This window comes from Pan paniscus, chromosome 16, assembly GCF_029289425.2.
Source record: "Pan paniscus chromosome 16, NHGRI_mPanPan1-v2.0_pri, whole genome shotgun sequence".
Lineage (NCBI taxonomy): Eukaryota > Metazoa > Chordata > Mammalia > Primates > Hominidae > Pan > Pan paniscus.
In genome coordinates, this window is record NC_073265.2 from 39,756,021 (window position 1) to 39,782,250 (window position 26,230).

The 26,230-nt window shown below is 40.6% G+C and overlaps 1 protein-coding gene across 1 annotated transcript in view; it reads right to left on the reverse strand.

Moving 5' to 3' along the window:
• USP50 (ubiquitin specific peptidase 50) overlaps positions 1-26,230 on the reverse strand; it is a 49,319-nt gene that overhangs the window by 10,174 nt on the left and 12,915 nt on the right. The window contains exon 6 of the mRNA XM_063596497.1: positions 18,880-19,012. Within this exon, the coding sequence (XP_063452567.1) occupies positions 18,880-19,012 (133 nt within the window). The remainder of the gene's footprint in view (positions 1-18,879; positions 19,013-26,230) is intronic.

Below are 26,230 nucleotides of genomic sequence, written 5' to 3' on the forward strand. Positions count from 1 at the left end.
CCTCCTGGGTTCACGCCATTCTCCTGCCTCAGCCTCCTGAGCAGCTGGGACTACAGGCGCCTGCCACCATGCCCGGCTAATTTTTTTTGTATTTTTAGTAGAGACGGGGTTTCACCGTGTTAGCCAGGATGGTCTCAATCTCCTGACCTCGTGATCCGCCTGCCTTGGCCTCCCAAAGTGCTGGGATTACAGGCGTGAGCCACCGTGCCCGGCCGATGTACACCAATGTTCTCTGTACAATTCTTTCAGATTTTCTGAATGTTTGCAAAGTTTTATTTTAAAAACTTGAGAGAGAGCACTTGAAAAGATGCTCAACATCATTAGTCATTAGGAAAATGCAACTCAAAACCATGACATACCAGTTCATACCTACTTTGTATGGGATAGAATAAAAAATGAGAGGCAGTAACAAGTTCGGTTGAGGATGTGGGGAAACTGGAACCTCATACATTACTGGTGGGAACGTAAAATGCTGCTGCCACTTTGGAAAACAATTTGGCAGTTCCTCAAAAAATTAACCAGAGTTACCATATGACCCAGAAATTTCACGCTTAGGTATATACCCAAGAGAAATGAAAACATGTTTACAGAAAATCCTGTACATAAATGTTCATAGCAGCATTACTGATGACAGCCAAAAGTGGAAACAAGCCAAATGTCCATCACTGGATGGATTAAGGAAATGTGGTATATCCTATACAATGGAATATTATTTGGCAATAAAAAGGAATGAAGTACAGATACATGCTATGACATGAATGAAACTTGAAAACATTATGCTGAATAAAAGAAAATAAAAACAGAAGGTCATATATTCTATGATTCTGTTTATTAAAATACCCAGAATAGGCCAGGCACTGTGGCTCACGCCTGTAATCCCAGCACCTGGGGGAGCCGAGGCAGGTGGATCACTTGATGTCTGGAGTTTGAGACCAGCCTGGGCAATATAGCAAAACCCCATCTCAACCAAAATACACAAAAATTATTGGGGCATGGTGGTGCGCACCTGTGGTCCCAGCTACTCGAGGGAGGGAGGAGGGAAGATCACTTGAGCCAGGGAGGTTGAGGCTGCAGTGAGCTGAGATTGCACCATTGCACTCCAGCCTGAGCAAGAGTGAGATATTGTCTCAAAAAATAAAATAAATAAAATTTTAAAAATACGCAGAATAGGCACATCTATAGAAATATAAAGTAGAGGCCAGGAGAAGTGGTTCATGCCTGTAATCGCAGCACTTTGGGAGGCCGAGGTGGGTGCGCCACTTGAGGTCAGGAGTTCAAGACCAGCCTGGTCAACATGGTGAAACCCCACCTCTACTAAAAATACAAAAATACACCTGTAGTCCTAGCTACTCGGGAGGCTGAGGTACGAGAATCCCTTGAACCTGGGAGGCGGAAGTTGCAGTGAGCTGAAATCATGCCACTGTACTCCAGCCTGGGCAACAGAGCAAGACTCTGTAAAAAAAAAAAAAAAATAGAGAGCGAGAGATCGAGAGAGAGTGCCCGTGAGAAGATAAGTCGTTGCTATGGACTGGGGGAGAAGGAACGGGTTACAGGGTTTCTTTTGGGGATAACGAAAATGTTCTAAAACTGGACTGTGGTGATAACTGCACAACTCTGTGAATGTACTAAAAACCACTGAACTGGCCAGGCACGGTGGCTCACACCTGTAATCCCAGCACTTTGGGAGGCCCTGAGATGGGCAGATCACTTGAGGTCAGGAGTTCCAGACCAGTCTGGCCAACATGGTGAAACCACATCTCTACTAATAATATTTTTAAAAATTAGCCAGGCATGGTGGTGCACCTATAATCCCAGCTACTTGGGAGGCTGGGGCATGAGAATAATTTGAAACCAGGAGGTGGAGGTTGCAGTGAGCCGAGATCACACCACCGCACTCCAGCCTGGGCGACAGAGCCAGACTCTGTCTCAAAAACAAACAAAACAAAAACAACAAAAAACACAACTGAACACATTTAAGGTGAATTTTGTGGTATGTGAACTATCTCTAAGAACTTCTTTTTATTTAAGTTGGGAAACAAAAAGATCATGTACAACAAACCAAAAACAGAGAAGTTATTTCTAACCCATGTAACATATAACAAGGATCTAGAACATGTAAATGACTCTTTCCAATCGATAAGAAGAAAAATAACCCAGTTTGTAAAAAATGTGCAAAAGACAAATATTTCATAGAATAGGAAAGACTAAAATGAGATAATTTTGTATCCATTAGATGGCAAAAATTAAGAAGTCTGACGATCCTGGTAGGGGTATGTATTGGTATAATCACTTGTAGAAAGTTAAACAAGCACATACTTTATGATCTAAGTGACCTCACTCCTAAGTATATACATGAGAGAAACTCTTATGCACATATATATGCAGGAATGTCTGCATAATGTTGTTCATGCCAGCAAAAATCTGGAAACAATGAAATGTCAATCAATAGGAAAATGGATAATTTATGATATATTCACACAATATACATCATAGGCTAGTGAAATTATAACCACATGCAACAATATGGATATATCTTTAAAATATTTAATGAAAAAGTATGCTTGGCGCGGTAGCTCACACCTGTAATCCCAGCACTTTGGGAGGCTGAAGGAGGTGGATCACCTGAGGTCATGAGTTCGAGACAAGAGCAAAACTGTCTCAAAAAAAAAAAAAAAAAAAAAAAAAAAAGAGTGAAGAATCAAGCCACAGAAGGTAATTTAAAAATGTACACTCAAGATTTAAAAAGAACTACAATTCCATAAGAAAAAGGCAGGCCACAGAATAGGAAAAAGAATAAAAGACTTGTTTAGGCATTTCACAAAAGAAAGTATACAAATTTAAGTAGATACTTAAACCACAATGCCATTCTACTATATGGGCAACCAGAAGGGCCAAAACAAAACGAACAAAAGACTACCAAGTGTTAACAAGGATTTAAGGCAACTGAAACTTCCAGTCATTGCTGGTGGGGATATGAATTGGTACAGTCGCTTTGGAAAGCTACTGAGCAGTATGTACTAAAGCCAGACATATGCATATTTCTTAACCAGGAGTTTCACTCCTAGGTATGTACTCAAAAGAACTGTGTACACTATGTTCACCAAAAAACAAGAATGTTTATAGCAACCCTCTTTGCATTAGTCAAAAGCTAGTAATTATCCAAAAGTTCCTGAATGGTAGAATGAATTACTAAATTGTAGTATTTTCATACAATGGAATACTATACAGCAATGAGAATGAATAAATTATAATATAAACAACAATATGGATGAACATTACATAAGTTTGAATGAAAGGAGCCAGACACAAAAAAAGGATATACTGTACAATTCCATTTATACGAAGCATAAAATCAGGCAAAAATCTATAAATCTGTCCTGCCAGAAGTCAGTGGTTTTCCAGACTCGAAGGCAGGTACAAGTACAGTTAGGGTGCTGGTAACATTCTGTTTAAACTCTGTTCTGCTGGTTACATGGGTATGTTCACTTGAAAATCCATCAAGTTTTATCCTCATGGTTTGTGTACTTTTCTGTATATATGTTTCACTTCAATAAAGTTTATTTTTGGTCAAGGGCAGTGTCTCATACCTGTATTCCCAGCACTTTGAGAGGCCGAGGCAGCCCGACTGCTTAAGCCCAGGAGTTCCACAGCAGCCTGAGGAACATGGAGAATCCCTGTCTCTACAATTTTTTTTCTTTTTGAGATGGGAGTCTCGCTGTGTCACCAGGCTGGAGTGCAGCGGCGCGATCTCGGCTCACTGCAACCTCCGCCTCCTGGGTTCAAGTGATTCTTCCTCAGCCTCCCAAGTAGCTGGGATTACAGGCGCATGCCACCACACCCAGCTAATTTTTTTTATTTTTAGTAGAGATGGGGTTTCACCATGTTGGCCAGGATGGTCTCCATCTCCTGACTTCGTGATCCGCTTGCCTCAGCCTCCCAAAGTGCTGGGATTACAGGCGTGAGCCACCACCCCTGGCCTACAAATTCTTTTAAAAAATTAGCTGGGCATGATGGCACTTGCCTGTCGTCCCAACCACTCAGGAGGCTGAGATGCGAGAATCACTTGAGCTCAGGTGGTGGAGGTTGCAATGAGCCGAGATTGTGCACCACTACTTCAGCCTGGGAAAAAGAGAGAGACACAGTCTAAAAAAAAAACAAAGTATTTTTTAAAAAACATGAAGAAATAGAAATCTTGACTAGACCTATAATAGCTAAAACAGCCTGAGTCAGTATTTTAAAATCTACCCACCAAGAAAAACGAAATTCCAAGACCAGATGGTTTTCCTGTTCAATTCTACCAGATTTTCAAGAAACAGATTTTTATTTTATACAATCTGTGCCAGAGAAAAGAGTGACAAACTCACTTTATGAGGCTTGTGTTTTGTTGTTGTTGTTGTTGTTTTTGAGACGGAGTCTTGCTCTGTCGCCCAGGCTGGAGTGCAGTGGCGCGATCTCGGCTCACTGCAACCTCTGCCTCCCAGGTTCACGCCATTCTCCTGCCTCAGCCTCCCAAGTAGCTGAGATTATGGGCATGTGCCACCACGCCCGGCTAATTTTTGTATTTTTGGTAGAGACGGGGTTTCACTATGTTGGCCAGGCTGGTCTCGAACTCCTGATCTCAGATGATCTGCCTGCCTCAGCCTCCCAGAGTGCTGGGATTACAGGTGTGAGCCACCGCACCCAGACTATGAGGCTTATTCTAATAAGACTGACCCCCCAAAACAGAAAAGGACAGTTTAAGAAAGAAAATTATAGGTTACTTTCTCAATTGTGATAATAGATGTAAAATATATATGTGTATATATATATTTTTTAACACTTTTAGCAAAAACAAAATTAAAGAATAAATCAGTTGATGTAAGTTACTGCATTAATAGATTAAAGGAGAGATTTAGGACTGTAGTTCTCTTGTCTGGTAAAACATACATATGCATACACATATACAAAAACAAATTTCACATGTTAAGTGTGTGTCAATGCATTCTACAGTACTGTTTCTAAAAGCAAAATATTTGATATAACCTAACTGCCCAGCAACAGGAGAAATGATAGATACTTACACAATGGATTAATAAAAGCAGTTCAAATGAATGTACTAAAGCTAACGTATCAATCAAATTACAAAAAGATGTAAATTTTGACATCAAAATCATAAAATGTTGAGGGGGAGTAAAAGTATAGTTTTTGATTGCTATTAAAATGTTAAGTTGTTATCAGCTTAAAATAGCCTGTAGTAAGTAAAAGATGTTTTATGTTATCCCCATGGTAACCACAAAGCAAAAACCTAAAAAGAAAGGATTCAAATCATACCACCACAGAAAACCATCAAATCACAAAGGAAGACAGCAAGAGAGGAAGAAACAAAGGCTCTACAAAATAACCAGAAAACTACAAAATGGCAGTAGCAAACATCAATTATTACCTTAAGTGTAAATGGATAAAACAAACAAACAAACAAACATGCCAGATGTGGTGGCTCACGCCTGTAATCCCAGCATTTTGGGAGGCCGAGGCAGGCGGATCACGAGGTCAGGAGTTCGAGACCAGACTGCCCAAAGAGACCAGCCTGGCCAACATGGTGAAACCCCATCTCCACTAAAAATACAAAAATTAGCCGGGCGTGGTGGCGGGCGCCTGTAATCCCAGCTACTCAGAAGGCTGAGGCAGGAGAACTGCTTAAACCCAGGAGGCAGAGGTTGCAGTGAGCCAAGATTACGCCATTGCACTCCAGCCTGGGCGACAGAGTGAGACTCCAAATCAAAAACAAACAAAAAACAGACCCAACTATATACTAGCTACGAGAGGCAGTAGGGATACATATAGACTGAAAGTGAAGAAATGGAAAGAGATATTCCAGGTAAATGGACACTAAAAGAAAGCTAGAGTGGTAGCCATAACTAGACAAAACAGACTAAGTCAAAAACTGTAAACTGAGACAAAGAAGGTCATTATATAATGATAAAATGGTCAATTCATCAAGGGGATATAGCTATTATAAATATATATGCACCTAATGTTAGAGTACCTAAACATATAAAGCAATTACTAATTAATATGAGGGGAGAGACTGAAATGCAGTAACAGTAGGAGACTTCAATACCCCACTTGCAACAATGAACACATTATCCAGACAAAAAATACAGAAACACTGGACTTGAATTATACTTTAGACCAAACAGATCTGGCATATACAGATATTCCATCCAATAGCAACAGAATATTCCATCCAATAGCAACAGAATAAACATTATTCTCAAGCACATGCAGAATATTCTCCAGGATCATATGTTAGAGGTCATACAATAAGACTTTAAAAATGTAAGCGGAGGCCAGGTGTGGTGGCTCATGCCTGTAATCCCAGCACTTTGGGAGGCTGAGGCAGGTGGATCACTTGAGGTCAGAAGTTCAAGACCAGCCTGGCCAATGTGGTGAAACCCCATCTTTACTAAAAATACAAAAAATTAGCCAGGTGTGTTGGTGGGCGCCTGTAATCCCAGCAACTTGGGAGGCTGAGGCAGGAGAATCACTTGAACCTGGGAGGCAGAAGTTATGGTTAGCAGAGATCACACCATTGGACTCCAGCCTAGGCAACAAGAGCAAAACTCCATCTCAAAAAAAATAAAATAAGAGGATTGAAATCATATTAGGTACTTTTCCAATCACAATGGCATTAAACCAGAACTTAATAACAGGGGAAATCATGGGAAATTCATAAATATGTAGAAATTAAACAGTATGCTCCTGAATCACCAATGGGTCCAAAAATAAATCAAAAAGGAAATCATAAAATACCTTGAGACACATGAAAATGGAGACATAACATACAAAAACTCATGATATGCAGCAAAAGCAGTTTTTTTTGTTTGTTTTTTTTCTTTTGAGACCTGGTCTCACTGTCACCCAGGCTGGAGTACAGTGGCATGATCATGGCTCACTGCAGCCTCAACCTCCTGGGTTCAAGTAATCCTCCCATCTCATCCTCCCAAGTAGCTGCAACTACAGGTATGTGCCACCGTATCTAGGTAATTTTTTCCATTTTTGTAGAGACAGGATTTCACTATGGCTGGTCTCTAACTACTGGGCTCAAGCCTTGGCCCCTCAAAGTGCTAGGATTACTGACGTGAGTCATCACACCCAGCCAACAAAAGCAGTTCTAAGAGGCAAATTTATAGCAATAAACACCTATATCAGAAAAGAAGAAAGGCATCACATTACCTGACTTTAAAATATACTATAAAACTATAGTAACCAAAACAGTATGGTACTGGTATAAAAACAGACACATAGGCCAATGGAATAGAATAGAGGACCCAGAAATAAATACATGTATTTTATTTACAGCCAACTGATTTTTCTTTCTTTCTTTTTTTTTTTTTTTTTGAGACAGAGTCTCGCTCCATCACACAGGCTGGAGTGCAGTGGCGCAATCTTGGCTCACTGCAAGTTCTGCCTCCTGGGTTCACACCATTCTCCTGCCTCAGCCTCCTGAGTACCTGGGGCTACAGGCACCCGCCACCACGCCCGGCTAATTTTTTTTGTATTTTTAGTAGAGATGGGGTTTCACCGTGGTCTCCATCTCCTGACCTCGTGATCCGCCCACCTCAGCCTCCCAAAGTGCTGGGATTACAGGCGTGAGCCACTGCGCCCAGCCCAGCCAACTGATTTTTCAAAAGGTGCCAAGAACATACCGTGGGGAAAGGACACCTGTTTCAATAAATTGTACTGGAAAAACTGAATATCCATATGCAGAAGAATAAAACCAGACCCCTATCTCTCACCACATTAAAAAAAAAAAATCAACTCAAACTGGATTAATGACTTAAACATAAGACCTGAAACTATAAAACTACTAGAAGATAACACAAAGAAAATGCTTCAGGATATTGGTCTAAGCAAAGATTTTATGGCTAAGGCCTTAAAAGCACAGGCAACAAATTGAAAAATAGACAAATGGGACTATGTTAAACTAAAAAGCTTCTGCATAGCAAAGAAAGCATTCAACAGAATGAAGAGACAACCTGTAAAATGGGGAAAAAATACTTGCAAACTATTCATTTGATAAGGTACTAATATCCAGAATATACAAGGAACTCAAACAACTCAACAACAACAAAAAAGAAATAATCCCATTAAAAAGTGGGCAAAGGGCCAGGCGTGGTGGCTCACACCTGTAATCCCAGCATTTTGGGAGGCAGAGGCGGGCGAATCACTTGAGGTCAGAAGTTTGAGACTAGCCTGAGCAGCATGGTGAAATCTCATCTCTACTAAAAATGCAAAAAGTAGCCAAGCATGGTGGCACACCCCTGTAGTCCCAGCTACTCGGGAGGTTGAGGTGGGAGAATCGCTTGAACCTGGGAAGCAGAGGCTGCAGTGAGCTGAGATCACACGACTGCACTCCAGCCTGGGCAACAGAGTGAGACTCTGTCTCAAAAAAATCAGTACAATACAATACAATAAAAAAAAAGTGTGCAAAGAACACGAATACACATTTCTCAAAAGATGACAAATAGCCAACAGCTATATGAAAAAATATTCAACATCACTAATCATCTGACAAATGCAAATCAAAGCCACCCTGAGGCCGGGTGCGGTGGCTCACGCCTGTAATCCCAGCACTTTGGGAGGCCGAGGCGGGCGGATCACGCGGTCAGGAGATAGAGACCATCTTGGCTAACCCGGTGAAACCCCGTCTCTACTAAAAATACGAAAAAATTAGCCGGGTGCGGTGGCGGGCACCTGTAATTGCAGCTATTCGGGAGGCTGAGGCAGGAGAATGGCATGAACCCAGGAGGCGGAGCTTGCAGTGAGCCGAGATAGCGCCACTGCAGTCCAGCCTGGGCAAAAGAGCGAGACTCCGTCTCTTTAAAAAAAAAAAAAAAAAAAAAAAAAAAAAAAAAAAAAAAAGCCACCCTGAAATATCATCTCACCTCAGTTAGAATGCAAAAAGATAAAAAATAGCAAATACTGGCAAGGATTTAGAGAAAAAGGAACTCTTATATGCTGTGGGTGGGAATGTAAATTAGTACAACCGTTATGGAAAACCAGCATGGAGATTCCTCAGAGAACTAAAAATAGAACTATTATATGATCCAGCAATCCACTACTGGGCATTTACCCAAGGGAAAGAAAATCATATCCAAGGGATACCTGCACCCCCATGTTTATTGCGCACTATTCACGACAGCCAAGATACGAGCTGGCCATAGTAGCTGCTTGTGCCTGTAATCCCAACATTTTTGGAAGGTCAAGACAGGAGGATCACTTGAGGCCAGTAGTTGGAGACCAGCTAGGGCAACATAGTGAGATTCTGTCTCTACAAAAAAGAATTAAAAACTTAGCTGGGCATGGTGGCCTATGCCTGTAGTCCTAGCTACTCGGGAAGCTGAGGTGGGAGGATCTCTTAAGCCCAGGAATTTGAGGTTGTAATGGAGCCATGATTTCACCACTGCACTCTAGCCTTGGGCAACAGAGAGAGACCCTTTTTTCTTTTCTTTTTTTTTTTTTTTTTTTTGAGATAGGGTTTCCCTCTGTCACCCAGACTGGAGTGCAGTGGCATGATCTCGGCTCACTGCAGCCTCGACCTTTCTGGGCTCAAGTGATCCTCCCACCTCAGCCTCCTGAGTGGCTGGGACTACAGGCACATGCCACAACACCCAGCTAATGTTTATTTTTTGTAGAGACGGGGTGTCACCACGTTGCTCAGGCTGGTCTCAAACTCCTGGGCTCAAGTGATCTGCCTGCCTTGGCCTCACAAAGTGCTGGGATTACAGGTGTGAGCCACCGCAACTGGCCGACTCTGTCTCTTCCCCCCGCCCGCCAAAAAAAAAGGAATATTCTTCATTCCTAAAAAGAATGAAATCTCATCATCTGCAGTAACATGGATGGAGCTGAAGGTCGTTATGTTAAGTGAAATAAGCCAGGCACAGAAAAACAAATGTTGCATGTTCTCACTCATATGTGAGGGCTAAAAAAGTTCATCTCATGGAGGTAAAGAGATGGTTACCGGAGGCTGGGAACAACTTGGGGAGGATAAAGAGAGAGGCTGGTTAATAGATACAAACGTGGATAGAAGGAATAAGTTCTCGTGTTTGACAGCATAATAGAGTGACTATAGTTGACAATAACTGCATATTATTTGTATATTTCAAAATAGCTAGAAGACTGGAAATATTTCCAACTCAAAGAAATGATAAAGGTTTGAGGTGATGGAAACCTTAAATACCCCAATTTGGTTCTTTTGTTTGTTTGTTTTGAGATGGAGGTTTGCTCTGTTGCCCAGGCTGGAGTACAAAGGCGCGATCTCAGCTCACTGCAACCTCCACCTCCCTGGTGCAAGTGATACTTGTGCCTCAGCCTCCCGAGTAGCTGGGATTACAGGCACCTGCCACCAAGCTTGGCAAATTTTTGTATTTTTAGTAGAGATGGGGTTTCACCACATTGGCCAGGCTAGTCTTGAACTCCTGACCTCAGGTGATCCACTAGCCTTGACCTCTCAAAGTGCTGAGATTACAGGTGTGAGCCACCAATGCCCAGCCAAAATATCCCAATTTGATCAGTACATATTGTATACATGTATCAAAATACCACATGTTCCTTGTATGTACAATTATTATGTATTAATTTTAAAAACAATTTCAGAAAAAGAAGGTCTCAACAATCTAACATTACATCCCAAGGCACTAGAGAAAGAACAGACGAAGCCCAAAATTGGCAGAAGGAGGGAAATAACAAAGATCAAAGCAGAAATAAACAAGGACTAGAAAAACAACAACAACAAAATCAATGAAACTAAGAGTTGTTTTTTTAAAAGATAAACACAATTGACAAACTATTAGCTAGACTAAGAAAAAAAGACAACTCAAAATCAGAAATGAAGCCGAGTACAATGGCTCATGCCTGTAATCCCAGCACTTTGGGAGGCCAAGGCAGGTGGATCACTTGAGGTCAGGAGTTCAAGACCAGCCTGGCCAACACAGTGAAACCCCCATCTCTACTAAAAATAAAAACACTAGCTGGGCATAGTGGCACACACCTGTAGTTTTAGCTACTTGGGAGGCTAAGGCAGGAGAATCACTTGAATCCAGGAGGCGGAGATTGCAGTGAGCCAAGATCGTACCACTGCACTCCAGCCTGGGCAATAGAACGAGACTCCGTCTCAAAAAACAGCAGAAACAAAAGAGGACACATTACAATTCATAACACAAATATAAAGGATCCTAAGAAACTACTATAAACAATTATACACCAACAAATTGGATAGTCTAGAAGAAATGTATAAACTCCTAGGTACATACAACCTACTAAGACTGAATTATGGAGAAATAGGAAATCTGAAAAGGCCAGGCATGGTGGCTCATGCCTGTAATCCCAACAGTCTGGGAGGCCAAGTGGGTGGCTTGATTGAGCCCAGGAGTTTAAGACCAGCCTGGGCAATATAGTGAGACCCCATCTCTACAAAAGATACAAAAATTAGCCAGGCATGGTGGCATGTGCCTGTAGTCCCCGCTACTAGGGAAGCTGAGGTGGGAGGATCAGTTGAGCCCAGGAGAAGGTTGCAGAATAGATCAATAACAATGAAATTGAATTAGTAATAAAGTCTCCCATCAAAGAAAAGCTCAGGACCAGACTACTTCACAGCTGAATTCTACCCAACATTTAAAGAAGAACTAGTACCAATCCTTCTCAAACCCTTCCAATAAATTGAACCAGAGAGAATTTTATGAGGCCAGCAATACCCTGATACTAAAGCCAGACAAGGACAGTACAAGAAAAGAAAATTACAAGGCAAGAGCCCTGATGAACATAGATGCAAAAATCCTCAATAAAATAGTAGCAAATCAAGTTCAACATCATATTTTTTATTTTATTTTTTGAGATAGAGTCTCACTCTGTCACCCAGGCTGGAATACAATGGTGCAGACCTCCACCTCCCGGATTCAAGTGATTCTCCTGCCTCAGCCTCATGAGTAGCTGGGACTACAGGTGTGTGCCACCACGCCAGGCTAATTATTTTGTATTTTTAGTAAAGACAAGTTTTCACCATGTTATCCAGGCTGGTCTCTAACTCCTAACCTCAAGTGATCCACTTGCCTCGGCCTCCCAAAGTGCTGGGATTACAGGAATGAACCACCACATCCAGCCACTCACCACTTCTTTTCAGCATAGTACTGGAATTCCTAGCCAGAGCAATTAGGCTAGAGAAAGAAATAAAAGGCACGCCAATAGGAAAAGAAAAAGTGAAATTCTCTGTTTGCTGAGGACATGATCTTATATAGAGAAACCCCTAAAAACTCCACCAAAAAACTGTTAGAACTGAAATGAATTCCATAAAGTTGCAGGATACAAAATCAGCATATAAAAATCAGTAGCTTTTTTTTTTTTTTTTTTGGTGAGACAGGGTCTTGCTCTGTCACCCAGGCTGGAGTGCAGTGGCAAAATCACAGCTCACTGCAGCCTCAACCTCCTGGGCTCAAGCGAAACTCCCACATCAGCCTCTGGAGTAGCAGGTGTGCACCACTATACTTGGCTATTTTCTTTTAATTTTATGTAGAGACAGGGTCTCCCTATGTTGTCCAGGCTGGTCTTGAACTCCCGGACTCAAGCAATCCTCCCACCTCTGCCTCCCAAAGCGCTGGGATTACAGGTATAAGCCACTGCATCCAGCTACAGTGGCATTTCTATACATTACTGACAAACTATCCAAAAAAGAAATTAAGAAAATAATCCCATTTGCAATAGCAAAAACAACAAAAACTACTTAGGTGTAAATTTAACCAAGGAGGTGAAAGATACTGAAGACTATACGTATTGAAGAAAGAAACTGAAGAAAATGCAAATAAATGGAAAGATATCCTGTGTTCTTGGATTTGAAAAATTAACATTGCTAAAATGTCCATACTACGTAAAACAATCTACAGATTCAATGTAATCCCTATCAAAATTCCAATGAAAATTTTACAGAAATAGAAAAAAATCCTTAAATTTATATGCAATGACAAAAGACCTCAAATTGCCAAAACAATCAGGCCAAAAGAACAAAGCTGGATGCATCGCACCCCCTGATTTCAAAATATATTATTACATAAAGCTATTATAATCAAAACAGCATGTTCTGGCATAAAAACCAAACTGTAGACCAGTGAAACAGGATGGAATGCTCAGAAATAAACCCATGCATTTATGGTCAAATGATTTTCCACAAAGGTGCCAAGAACATACAATAGGGCAAGGACAGTAAATAAATGGTGTCAGGAAAACTGGATATTCACAGGCAGAAGAATGAAAGTGGATCCTTATATCATAAACAAAAACCGGCTCAAAATGGATTAAAGACTTCCATATAAGACCTGAAACTATAAAACAACTAAAAGTAAACATGGAGACGCTACACAGCGTTGGCCTAGACAATGATTATTTTGGATGTAACCCTAAAAGCACAGGCAATAAAAGCAAAAATAGACAAAGGGAATTGCATCAAATGTAAAAGCTTCTGCACAGCAAAGGAAACAATTAACAAAGGGAAGAGATAACACAAAGAATAGGTGAAAATATTTGCAAACCATACATCTGATAAGCAGTTAATATCTAAAATATATAAGAAACTCAACTCATTAGCAAGAAAACAAATAAGCTGATTTTAAAATGGGCAAAGAACCAGAACAGATATTTCTCAAGACATACAAATGTCCAGTGGGTTCATGACAAAAATGTTCAACATCATTAAGCATTAAGGAAATAGAAATTAAAACCACAATGAGCTATCACCTCACACCTGTTAGAATGGCTATTATCAAAAAGATGAAAGATAACAAGTGTTGGCAAAGATGTGGAGATAAAGGAATCCTGTACTTTGTTGGTGGGAATGTAAATTAGTACTGTCATTATGGAAAATGGTATAAAGATTTAAAAAACTAAAACTAAGCCAGGTGTGGTAACACATGCCTGTAGTCTCAGATACTTGGGAGGCTGAAGTGGGAGGATCGCTTGAGCCTGGGAGTTCAAGGCTGCAGTGAGCTATGATTGTGCCACTGTACTCCAGCCTGGGTGACAGAGCAAAACCCAGTCTTTAAAAACAATAACATCAACAAAAAAAAAACCCTACCACCAGCAATCTGACTTGTGGATATACGTCCAAAGGAATGGAAATCAATACATTGAAGGGATATCTACATGCCCATGCTCATTGCAGTATTGTTCACAATAGTCAAGATATGGAATCAAACTAAGTGTCTGTCAGTGGATAAATGAATAAAGAAAACGTGATATATTTGGAATACTATTCAGCCTTTAAAAAGGAAATTCTGCCATTTGCAACAGCATGGGTGGAACTGGAGGACATTATGCTAAGTGAAATAAGCCAGGCACAGAAAGACAAATACTGCACGATTTCACTTCTATGTGGAATCTGTTGAACTCACTGAAGTAGAGAGTAGAATGGTGGTTACCACAGGCTGGGGAGGGGAGTGAGGAATCAGGAGTTTTTGGTCAAAGGGTATAAAGTTTCAGTGAGGAAGTTTGAGATCTATTGCGTGGCAGAGTGGCTATCGTAAATAAAAGGTATTGTGTATTTCAAAATAGCTGAGCAAATTTCAAATGCCTCACCACAAAAAATAAGTGAGGTGAGGAATATGTTAGCTTGATTTAATCATTCCACATTTTGTGTGTGTGTATATATATGTATATATGTATATGTATATATGTATATATGTATATGTGTATATGTATATATGTATATGTATATATGTATATGTATATATGTATATGTATATATGTATATGTATATATGTATATGTGTATATGTATATATGTATATGTATATATGTATATGTATATATGTGTATGTATATGTATATATATAATCTCTCAAAACATCACATTGTACCCCATTAATGTATACAATTTTGATTTATCAATTAAAAATAATATTAATAAGTTTAAAAGCTAATGTATTGATGGATTAATATTATTAAAGATAACATTGAAGAGAAAAAACAGCTATAGAAGAATAAGTTCAGTATGATACTAGATTTAGAGAACATGCAAAACAGAAAATGCAAACATTTGTGGAAAAGAATACATGGGAATAATATACACCGAATTCGGGTAGTGGTTACATCAGGAAACGGAAGGGAGTGGGATCATTAAAGATACACAGAGGGCTTTTCTTTTATACAGTATTATTTTATATTATTATTTTATTTTAGGCAGGGTTTCTCTCTGTTGCTTAGGCCGGAGCGCAGTGGCACTATCTCAGCTCGCTGCAGCCTCAACCTCCCAGGCTCAAGCGATCCCCCCACCTCAGCCCCTCGAGTAGCTGGGACCACAGGTATGCACCACCATGCTCGGCTAACTTCTGTATTTTTTTGTAGAGATTAGGTTTCGCCATGTTGCCCAGGCTGGTCTCCAACTCTTGAGCTCAAGCAATCCTCCTGTCTCAGCCTCCCAAAGTGCTGGGACTACAGGCGTGAGCCACTGCTCCTGGCCTGTATTTTATTTCTTTACCTAGGTGGCAAATAGCATGAATACTTACTCCGTTCAGATTTCTGTGCCTGAAGTATTTCATTGTTTTAAAAAACACTCTTTCTAGAAACCAATGATTTGAGGAGGGTTGAAGGAGTTAGATATTGTTAGCATATGGTTGCCATTTCCAAATATTTGAAGGAACATGTATAAGAAAAAAAGGTATTCTGTTTGCTAATGCATATGTACAAGCATGTGTTAACTGTAAGCCACATACATATTGCTATCACTGCTTCAGAGGACAGATTTAGGACAAATGGGAAGACACTACAAGGAGGCAGGTAGATTTGGGCTCAATATAGACATGTTTAACAATCAGAGGCAGCACAATGTCAGAGACGAGAGCAAGACGGTTTGGAGCCAGCCTGCCTGGGTTCAGGTCTTGGCTCTGTTCTTTGTAGGCAGTATGATTTGGGGCAAATTATTTAACCTCTCTGTGCCTGTTTCCTATTCTGTAAAATGGGAATAATACAGAGTGCCTACCTCGTAGGCTAGAATAAGGATTAAATGGTTGATTATTTGTAAAGTGCTTAGAACAGTGCCTGATACATAACAAACACTATGTAAGTGTTCGTAAAATAAATCTAACAAAGAATCTAGCAAATGAAGAGCCTGCCTTGTAAAGCAGTAAACTCTTCAAGGGCTCATGCAAAGGCTGGATAAATCTCTTTTAAGGATGGTGCAGGGATATCCTTCCCTTCTAGTCTAGAGATGTATGCTTCTTCAACTTCATTATGCACAGAAACCACAGAGGGATCATATTAAAATGCAGATTCTAAGCCAATGAGCCTGAGGTGGGGCCTGAGATTCTTTTTTTTCTTTTTTCTGAGACGGAGTCTCGTTCTGTCATCCAGGCTGGAGTGCAGTGGCACGATCTCAGCTCACTGCAACCTCCGCCTCCCAGGTTCAAGTGATTCTCCTGCCTCAGCCTCCTGAGTAGCTGGGACTACAGGCACATGCCACCACGCCTGGCTAATTTTTTTTTGTATTTTTAGTAGAGATGGGGTTTCACCATGTTGGTCAGGATGGTCTCAATCTCCTGACCTCATGATCTGCCCACCTCAGCCTCCCAAAGTGCTGGGATTACAGGTGTAAGCCACCGTGCCCAGCCTGAGATTCTTTATTTCTAACAAGTGGTGCCAATGCTACGGTTCTCCTGAGGACCACACCTTAAGTAGCAAAGCTCTAGATGGTTTTATTCCTACTGTCATGCATCATAATTTCAAAGATGCTTAGTTTTTTATTGTTGTTTTTTTTTTTTTTTTGAGACCGAGTCTCACTCGCTCAGGCTAGAGTACAGTGGCCCAATATCGCTCACTGCAACTTCTGCCTCCTGGGTTCAAGCAATTCTCCTGCCTCAGCCTCCTGAGTAGCTGAGATTACAGGCGCATGCCACCACACCCAGCTAATTTTTTTGTATTTTTAGTAGAGACGGGGTTTCACCATGTTTGCCAGGCTGGTCTCAAACTCCTGACCTCAGGTGATCTGCCCGCCTCGGCCTCCCAAAGTGCTGGGATTATAGATGTGAGCCACCGTGCTCAACCTCACAGATGCTTAGTTCTTACCTCTGATGAATCTTCAATTTGCAGCAAATTCTAAACACAGTTCTCTTTCAAAACCAACTTTTGACCCCTTAATTAACCAATAATAGTTTGATTACTAAAAGAACTAAGTTTGGGCTGCTAGCTTGAACTCCGGGACTCAAGCGATCCTCCTACCTCAGCCTCCCAAAGTGCTGGGATTACAGGCGTGAGCCACTGCACCCGGCCTAGGAGTAAGAATTTATAGGAGGTTTGGGGTGATGTTTTATATAAACATATATATTTCCATACTGCACATAATTACTTTTTTTTTTTAAGAGATGGAGTCTTGCCCTGTCATCCAAGCTGGAGTGCAGAGGAGCAATCATAGCTCACTATAGTCTCTAACTCCTGGCCCCAAGCGATCCTTCCACGTCAGCCTCCACAATTGCTGGAATTATTAATACAAGAGGGAGCCACTGAGCTCAGCAATAATTATAATTTTTATATTCAATTCAGATTTTTGTCATTTGGATTTTCTTAAAGCAGAAACATCTATATGAGAAATAAAAATAGTAAAATATAAGGGAGGCAGTTCCTGCACTGTTCGGGAATCTACATTAGAGTCTGCATTTGATATAATAGAGAAGAGGATGCCACTCTAGATTCCCAAGCAAGGAAGTGAGAGAAGAAAAACCATGTTTGGGAGCAGGATAAATTGGAAAGGAGAATGTTGAGACTCGAAGTGAAAACACAAAATACAGAACTGATAATTTTGTTAAAGTGTGGAGGTATGGTTCTGAGAGCTGCTAATGAGGAAGACCAGTGGGATTCACATCTTAGAATACATTAATTCAACAATAAGCTGAAGAGGCAAATTAGACTTCGGTGGACTCTGGTGAATCCTACTGGGCTCCGGTGGGAGTCTCAACCATTTGATATGACATAACTGGACCTCCAGGTACAATTTGAAATATGAGTATGTTCTGAGACTGATCGTTAACACCGTGATCCAGAACAGAAACCCACAGAATGGCTTGCTACTTGGGGATGGTTGATATGAGTTCCGGTGGTTTGGTCTAAATTATACTCCATGCTTTCTTTCCTTCAGGAAATCTTTATTGATCATAGTCAACTTAGAACCATAGGGACCCCAGAGTTTTTCTAGGCCTGGCTGCATACAGGAATTGAATCTTGTGGCTAGTATGTACCTACTGTTTTGGGGCTTGGTCACAAAGTGGTTCACGGTTATTCAACATAAAGCTATCAGAGGCTGGGCATGGTGGCTGATGCTTGTAATCCCAGCACTTTAAGGGGCCAGGGTGGGAGGGTCCCTTGAGCCCAGGAGTTCAAGACCAGCATGGGCAGCATAGTGAAACCTCATCTCTACTTTAAAAAAAAAAAAAAAAAAATTGGTGGCACATGCCTGTAGTCTCAGCTACTTGGGGAGGATCAGTTGAGTTGGAGGCTGCAGCGAGCTGGGATTGCACCACTGATGGCACTCCAGCCTGGGCAACAGAGAAAGGCCCTGTCTCAGAAACAATTTTAAGCTATTGGAACCAACTTCTGCTGCTGCTGCTTCTAGGAGCACAATTTGCAGTATCCTTAGATCTTAGATCTGAAATAGCCACTGAGTGGAGAGAAAATAGAGAGGCAGTGAACAGTATATTTTATTTCTTTGTTCCTCTACTTGTCTAGGTCAAAGTGGAGAGTTTCCTGGTCTATATTTTTTAAAAGTAGGGCATAAGTCAGGGAGAGACAGGAGAAATAGGGATTCAAGCAGATAATTCTAGAGTTTTCTTTAAAATTGGATTACTTTTAACAGTTTGTTTTTACTCACCACCACTGCACAGAGGTTGTATTTAAGATATTTCCGGAAAATTGAGCAAATATAAGGAGTGAGGTCCAAGTTAGTGAGTGGGTAATGAATATCCGTTCTCAGCTTCCTTTTTGTTGTACCCTGAATGTCAAACCTGCAGGTATAATAAATGTGTGAAATACAAAGTAAGCTTGTGAACCACTCATTTGTCTACATGACAAATTCCGAGTATTTTAAAAGTAATTTCTTGACTGGGCACAGTGGCTCATGCCTGTAATCCCACAACTTTGGGAGGCCAAGGTGGGCATATCCCTTGAGCCTAGGAGTTTGAGACCAGCCTGAGTAACATGGCAAAACCCCGTCTCTACATAAAATTCTCACCTGTAGTCCCAGCTACTCAGGAGGCTAAGGTAGGAGGATCACCTGAGCATAGGGAGGCTGAGGCTGCAGTGAGTCGTGATTGCGCCACTGCACTCCAGCCTGGATGACAGAGTGAGACCCTGTCTCTAAAAAAAAGGAACTTCTGGCCTGGCAAGGTGGCTCACGCCTGTAATCCTAGCACTTTGGGAGGCTGAGGCGGGTGGATCACTTGAGGTCAGGAGTTAGAACCAGCTTGGCCAATATGGTGAAACCTCGTCTCTACTAAAAATGCAAAAAAATTAGCCGGGCATGGTAGTGGATGCCTGTAATCCCAGCTACTCGGGAGGCTGAGGCCGGAGAATTGCTTGAACCTGGGAGGCGAAGGTTACAGTGAGCTGAGATCGCACCACTGCACTCCAGCCTGGGTGACAGAGCAAGACTCCATTCCAAAAATAAAAAATAAAAATAAAAAAGTAATTTCCTGGAAAGATTATTTGGTACAGGCTTATAAATTACTTTTTTCTTATCTATTTAAATACCGCATCCACAAGCCTCACCAAAATGAGACTGGAATTTGAATCAGGGAGTGAGATAGCAAAGATTCAAGCTAAACTGAATCTAGCAGGGCAAAAAGAAAGGGATAACCAAGGCTCAACATTGGGGGAAGCGGAAACCCCATTGATAATTCCTGAGGCTTTTGCTCCAACTGAGGCTATTTATTCTAACCAAGCTAGCTCAGCTTTTCCTTATCTTGTTTTCAGCACAGGTAGTCTTGGCAATGTCCTGTTAGCAAGCTCTGAGTTTTTGTTTTTTTTTAAAAATGTTTTAATAAGAACATTTTGTGAAAATCTTTCACATTCTGTATTGTTACATGGATCCTAAGTTTGTAAATCTGGGCTCACATCAGAGTTACTCAGAAGCTTTTAAAAATATAATTATGTTCATTTTGGAAAAATGGCTGATGGAGGTCTGAGGCCGGGAAATTACCGAGACTGAGACATTCTTGTGTCAGAAAGCAAGATACCCTGTTTTCAAAAAACTAAGGGAATGCCATGTGATCCAGCAATTCTGTACCTAGGTATCATCCCAAGAGAAATGAAGCCTTAGGCCCACATAACAAGCTATCTGCTAGTATTTGTAGAAGTTGTATTCCTAACTACGCAAAACTATAAACAACCCAAACGTCCATCAACTGGTGGAGACATAAGCAACTATGGTACACTCACAAAAAGGAATAGCACACAGCAATAAAAAGGCACTACTAATGCATGCAACAACACAAAAGAATTATGCTAAGTGAAAGAAAAACTCTGAAAGCTACATACAGTATGACATAGCACGTTCTGGAAAACACAAAATTATAGGGACGGAAATCAGATCAACAATTTCTATAGGCTTAGAGAGGAGAATGATTAGAGAGGAGCATGAGATAACTTTTTGGGGTGATGGAAATGGTTTATATGTTGGTTGTAATGGTTACATGACTGCATGCATTTGTCAGAGTTCATAGAACTGTGCACCTAAAAATGATACATTTTATGTAAGTGTACGCTAATAAACTAATGGGGCCCCAGGGGCTGACTTGAAGGGGCTCCCACTGGCCAATTTTGAACAATTTGAACACCAAAAGCAATGATGAGAGACATCTAGTTTTCAGTTCAACACGTAAGGAAACTTTGAAGTCACCATTCTGTCCTAACAAGTTAAAAGCTAAATAAAGCTTTTGGTTATTTTCCTTCCCTCAGGAAGGAAAGAATTAACCGAAAGGAAAATAAACAGCTCTTCTTAGAGCTGAAAGAGTAGTGAGGTCATAGGACAAACCACTGCCCCCAAAATTGGAAAAACAGACCAGCAAACATAGAGAATCACAGACTTACCAGAGCCAAAACTGCCGAGCAGAAACCTCTGAGGGAACAGGTCTGCGTAGGAAAACCTGAACTGTAATTGATGAATTGCTAGAGGCTCAGTGCAGAGTCTGAGAGTTAAAAACTCCAAAGAATCCAGTCACGGGGGGCCCACACTTTGTGAATTTTCCTTCCAGGAGCCCAACCACACTCGCACGGTAAATATTAGAGACAAATCTCCTCATGCTTCTGGCAGGAAGAAGGGAAAGAAACCATTCTGAAATAGGCTAAAGCACCCTGTTCGTAACGCCTGCCCACAGGAGAAACTCATTAACCAGAGTCTAACCTGCTGGGGTCTTATCAGAGCTTAACTAACCTGGGGGAAGGAAAACACCCAACTCCAGCCCACTCTAGCCATCCTGTTCCACCAAAGTGGGTGTGGAGGGACTGAGCAGCACTTGTGAAGTTCGTAGTCTGGAGGCTGAAGTTCATTAAAAGACCGAGACCCACTCATAGGATTATGGAACGCTCCCCCTCCCCCTCCGCCTTACCACCCCATCATTAAGGTCTATTTAAGTCAGTTTCTCTTACCCAGTTCATCATATCTGGCTATCAGGAAAAAATTACAAGGCATACTAAAAGGCAAAACACACAGTTTGAAGAGACAGTAAGCATCAGAACCAGATAGGGCAGGGGTGTGGGAATTTTCAGACTAAGAATTTAAAACTGATCAACACACTAAGGGTTCTAACGAATAAAGTAGACAGCATGCAAGAACAGACGGTCAATGTAAGCAGAGACTTGGAAATCCTAAGAATGAACGAATGAACCCAAAGAAATGCTAGAAGTATCCTTGTTAGTACAGTGGTTACTTTCTTTTCTTTTCTTTTCTTTTAACTACTAGAGGAAAAAACTGCATCTTCTAACATGTGAAGAATGCCTCTGATGGGCTCATTAGTAGACTGGACACAGCTGAAGAAAGAATCTCTGAGCTTGAGGAACCTCAGTAGAAACCTTTAAAACTGAAAAGAAGAAAGAAAAAAGACTGGCCGGGCAGGCGCAGTGGCTCACGCCTGTATCCCAGCGCTTTGGGAGGCCAAGGTGGGAGAATCGCTTGAGCCCAGGAGTTTGAGACCAAAGTAAGAGCCCCTCCCCCTGCCCCCACCATGCCTCCTAAAAAAAAAAGAAACAAAGAAAATAGACTAAAAAAAAAAAAAAAAAAGCACAACAATATCCAAGGACTGTGGGACAACTACAAAGATGTAACATCTGTGTAATGGCAATACCAAAAGAAAGAGAAAAGAACAGAAAAAATATTTGAAACAATAATGACTGAGAATTTTCCCAAATTAATGCCATACACCAAACCACAGATTCAGGAAGCTCAGAGAACACCAAGAAAGATAAATAGCAGAAAAATGACACCTAAGCATTTCATTTTCAAACTGCAGAATATCAAAGATAAAGAAAAAAATCCTAAAAGAAGCCAGAGTGGGGGGGGGGGGGGAAACACACCCATAGAGGAGCAAACATAAGAATTACATCTAACTTCTCAGAAACCATGCAAACAAGAAGAAAGTAGAAAAAAATATTGAAAGTGTTAAAAGGAAAAAAACCCACCAACCTAGAATTCTGTACCCTGTAAATTAACCTTCAAACGTGAAGGGAAATAAATACTTCACTGGACAAAGAAAAATTAAGGGAATTTTTTGCCAGTAGACCTGCCTTGCAAGAGTGTTAAAAGAGGTCTGGCACGGTGGCTCATGCCTGTAATCCCAGCTACTTTGGGAGGCCAAGGCAGGTGGATCACTTGAGGTCAGGAGTTCAAAACCACCCTGGTCAACATGGTGAAACCCCGTCTCTACCAAAAATACAAAATTAGCCTGGCATGGTGGTGTGGGCCTGTAGTCCCAGCTACTCGGGAGGCTGAGGCAGGAGAATCGCTTGAACCTGGGAGGCAGAGATTGCAGTGAGCCGAGATCATGCCACTGCCCTCCAGGCTGGGCAACAGCCTGTGAGACTCCATCTCAAAAAAAAAAGAAATGTTAAAAGAAATCCTTTACAGAGAAGGAAAATGATATAGGTCAAACACGTGGATCTACATAAAAAGCACTGAAGAAGGAATAAGTGAAGGTAAAATGAAAACTTTTATTTTTCTTATTATTAATTGATCTAACATAACAGTTTATTCAAAACAATAATAGGGACAATATATTCAATTATGTATGCTTATGCATATATCATATATATTCTTGTGTATCTTTATATATAAGTGAAATGAATGACAGCAGTGATACAAGGAAAGCAGTATGGTGTTATTTGAAAGTGGACCAGGATTAGTTGTAAATGTATATTGCAAACTCTAGGGCAACCACTAACAAATGTTTTAAAAAGTATAACTGATGTGGTAATAAAGGAGAGAAAATGGAGTCATATAAGATGCTCAGTTAAAACCACAAAAAGCAGGAAAAGAGTGGTAGATAAAAACAGGAACACAAAGAACAAGGGCAACAAATAGAAAGCAGTAACAAATACAACAGATATTTAACCCAGCGGCATCAACAATCACTTTGAATGTCGATGGTCTATATACATTAATTAAAACACAGATTGTTTTAATCTGTGAATCAAAAACAAAATTCAACTGTATACTGTGTACAAGAAACATACTTGAAATATAAAGACACACAGAGCCTAAAAGTAAACAGAGGAAAATATACCATCCTACCACTAAGAAAGTGGGAGTAGCTATATTAATTTCAGACAGAGCAGTCTTCAAAGCAAAGAAAGTGATTGAGGATAAAAAGGGCCATACATAATGATAAAGGGATCACTTTTTCAAGAAGACATAGAAATTGTTAACGTATATGCACCTAACAACAAAGGGTCAAAATACATGAGGAAAAACTGGCTGGGTACTGTGGCTCATGCCTGTAATCCCAGCACTTTGGGAGGCCGAGGCGGGCGGGCCACTTGAAGTCAGGAGTTCAAGCCCAGCCTGGCCAACATGGCTAAACCCTGTCTCTACTAAAAATACAAAAACCAGCCAGGTGTGGTGGCACGCACCTGTATTCCCAGCTACTCGAGGCTGAGACACAAGAATTGCTTAAACCCAGGAGGCAGAGTTTGCAGTGAGCCGAGACTGCACCACTGCACTCCAGCCTGGGCAACAGAGTGAAACTCTGTCACATACACACACACACACACACACACACACACACACAAAGGAAAAACTGATAGAAGTGCAAGGAGAAATAGATGAATCACTTTTATAGTTGGAGATATCAACACACCTCTGTCAGAAATGGACAGATCCAGCAGGCAAAAAATTAGTAAGGACATAGTTAAACTCAACGACACCATCTGTCCATAGATGTAATTGACATCTGTAGACTCTTTCACCAAACAACAGCAGAATATATATTATTCTCAAGCTCACATGGAACATTCACCAAGCCTCCAGCTAGGCTAAATAAGAATAAGTTAGACCTTCTGGCCTAAGGTGTGCTTGTTAAAACACACTTTAACAAATTTAAAATAACAGAAATCATACAATCTCTGCTCTCAGACCACAATGGAATTAAACTAGAAAGAAATAACAGAAAGATAATTAGGAAATCCCCAAATACATGGAGATTAAACAACACACTTCTAAATAACACAAGTCAAAGAAGATAGCTTGAAAGAAATTTCAAAATGGGCTGGGCACAGTGGCTCACGCCTGTAATTCCAGCACTTTGGGAAGCCAAGGTGGGAGAATCTCTTGAGCCCAGGAGTTCAAGACCAGCCTAGGCAACATAGTGAGACATCAACTCTACAAAAAAATTTTAAAAATTAGCTGGGCATGGTCCTAGCTACATACCTTTATCCCAGGTATGCAAAGCTGGTCCTACATTGGAAAAATTAATGAAATCTATGACATAATTAAGTTAAAGGAAAAAAAATCACACACACAATCAAATCAACAGACACAGAAAAAGTGTCTGACAAAATCCAATACCCATCATGATAAAAACTCCCAGTAAACTAAGAATAGAGGAGAACTTCTTCAACTTAATAAAGAATGTCTACAAATAATCTACAGTAACATCATACTTAATGGTGAGTAACTAGAAGCTTTCCCACTACAGTCAGGAGCAAGGCAAGGATGTCCCCTCACCACTACTTTTCAACATTGTATTAGAAGTCCTAGCTAATGCAATAAGAAAGACAAGAAAATAACAGGTATAGAGACAGGGAAGTAAGAAATAAAACTGTCTTTGTCTACAGATGACATGATTGTATACGTTGAAAATCTGAAGGAATCAACAAAAAAACCTCTTGGAAATAATAAACAATTATAGCAAGATTGTAGGATACAAGATTAATATACAAAAAGTATATTACACATCAGCTTTGAACAAATGGAATTTGAAATTAAAAATATGGCTGGGCGTGGTGGCTCATGCCTGTAATCCCAGCACTTTGGGAGGCCAAGGTGGGTGGATCACCTAAGGTCAGGAGTTCAAGACCAGCCTGGCCAACATGATGAAACCGTGTCTCTACTGAAAATACAAAAACTAGTTGGGTATGGTGGTGCATGCCTATAATTCCAGCTACTCAGGAGGCTGAGACTGGAGAATCACTTGAACCTGGGAGGCAGAGACTGCAGTGAGCCGAGATCGTGCCACTGCATTCCAGCCTGGGCAACAGAGCAAGACTCCATCTCAAAAAAAAATTTAATTTAATTTAAAATGAATAAAAAAAAAAACACAATACCATTCACATTAGCACCCTCAAAAATGAAATACTTAGTTATAAAATTAACAAAATATGTACAAGACCTATAGAAGGAAAACTAGAAAATTCTTATGAAATAAATCCAAGAAGAACCTAAATAGAGAGATATATTCTATATTCATGGATAAGAAGCTTCAATATTGTCAAGATGTCAGTTCTTCCCAACTTGATCTGTAAATACAATGCAATCCCAATCAAAATCCCAGCAACTTATTTTGTGGATATTGACAAAATGATTCTAAAGTTTATGGGGTGAGGTAAAAGATCCAGAGTAGCCAAAACTATACTGAAGGAAAACATAATTGGACTGACATTACCAAACTTCAAAACTTATTTTAAAACCAGAATAATCAAGACAATGTGGTATTGGTGAAAAAAAAATAGAAAAA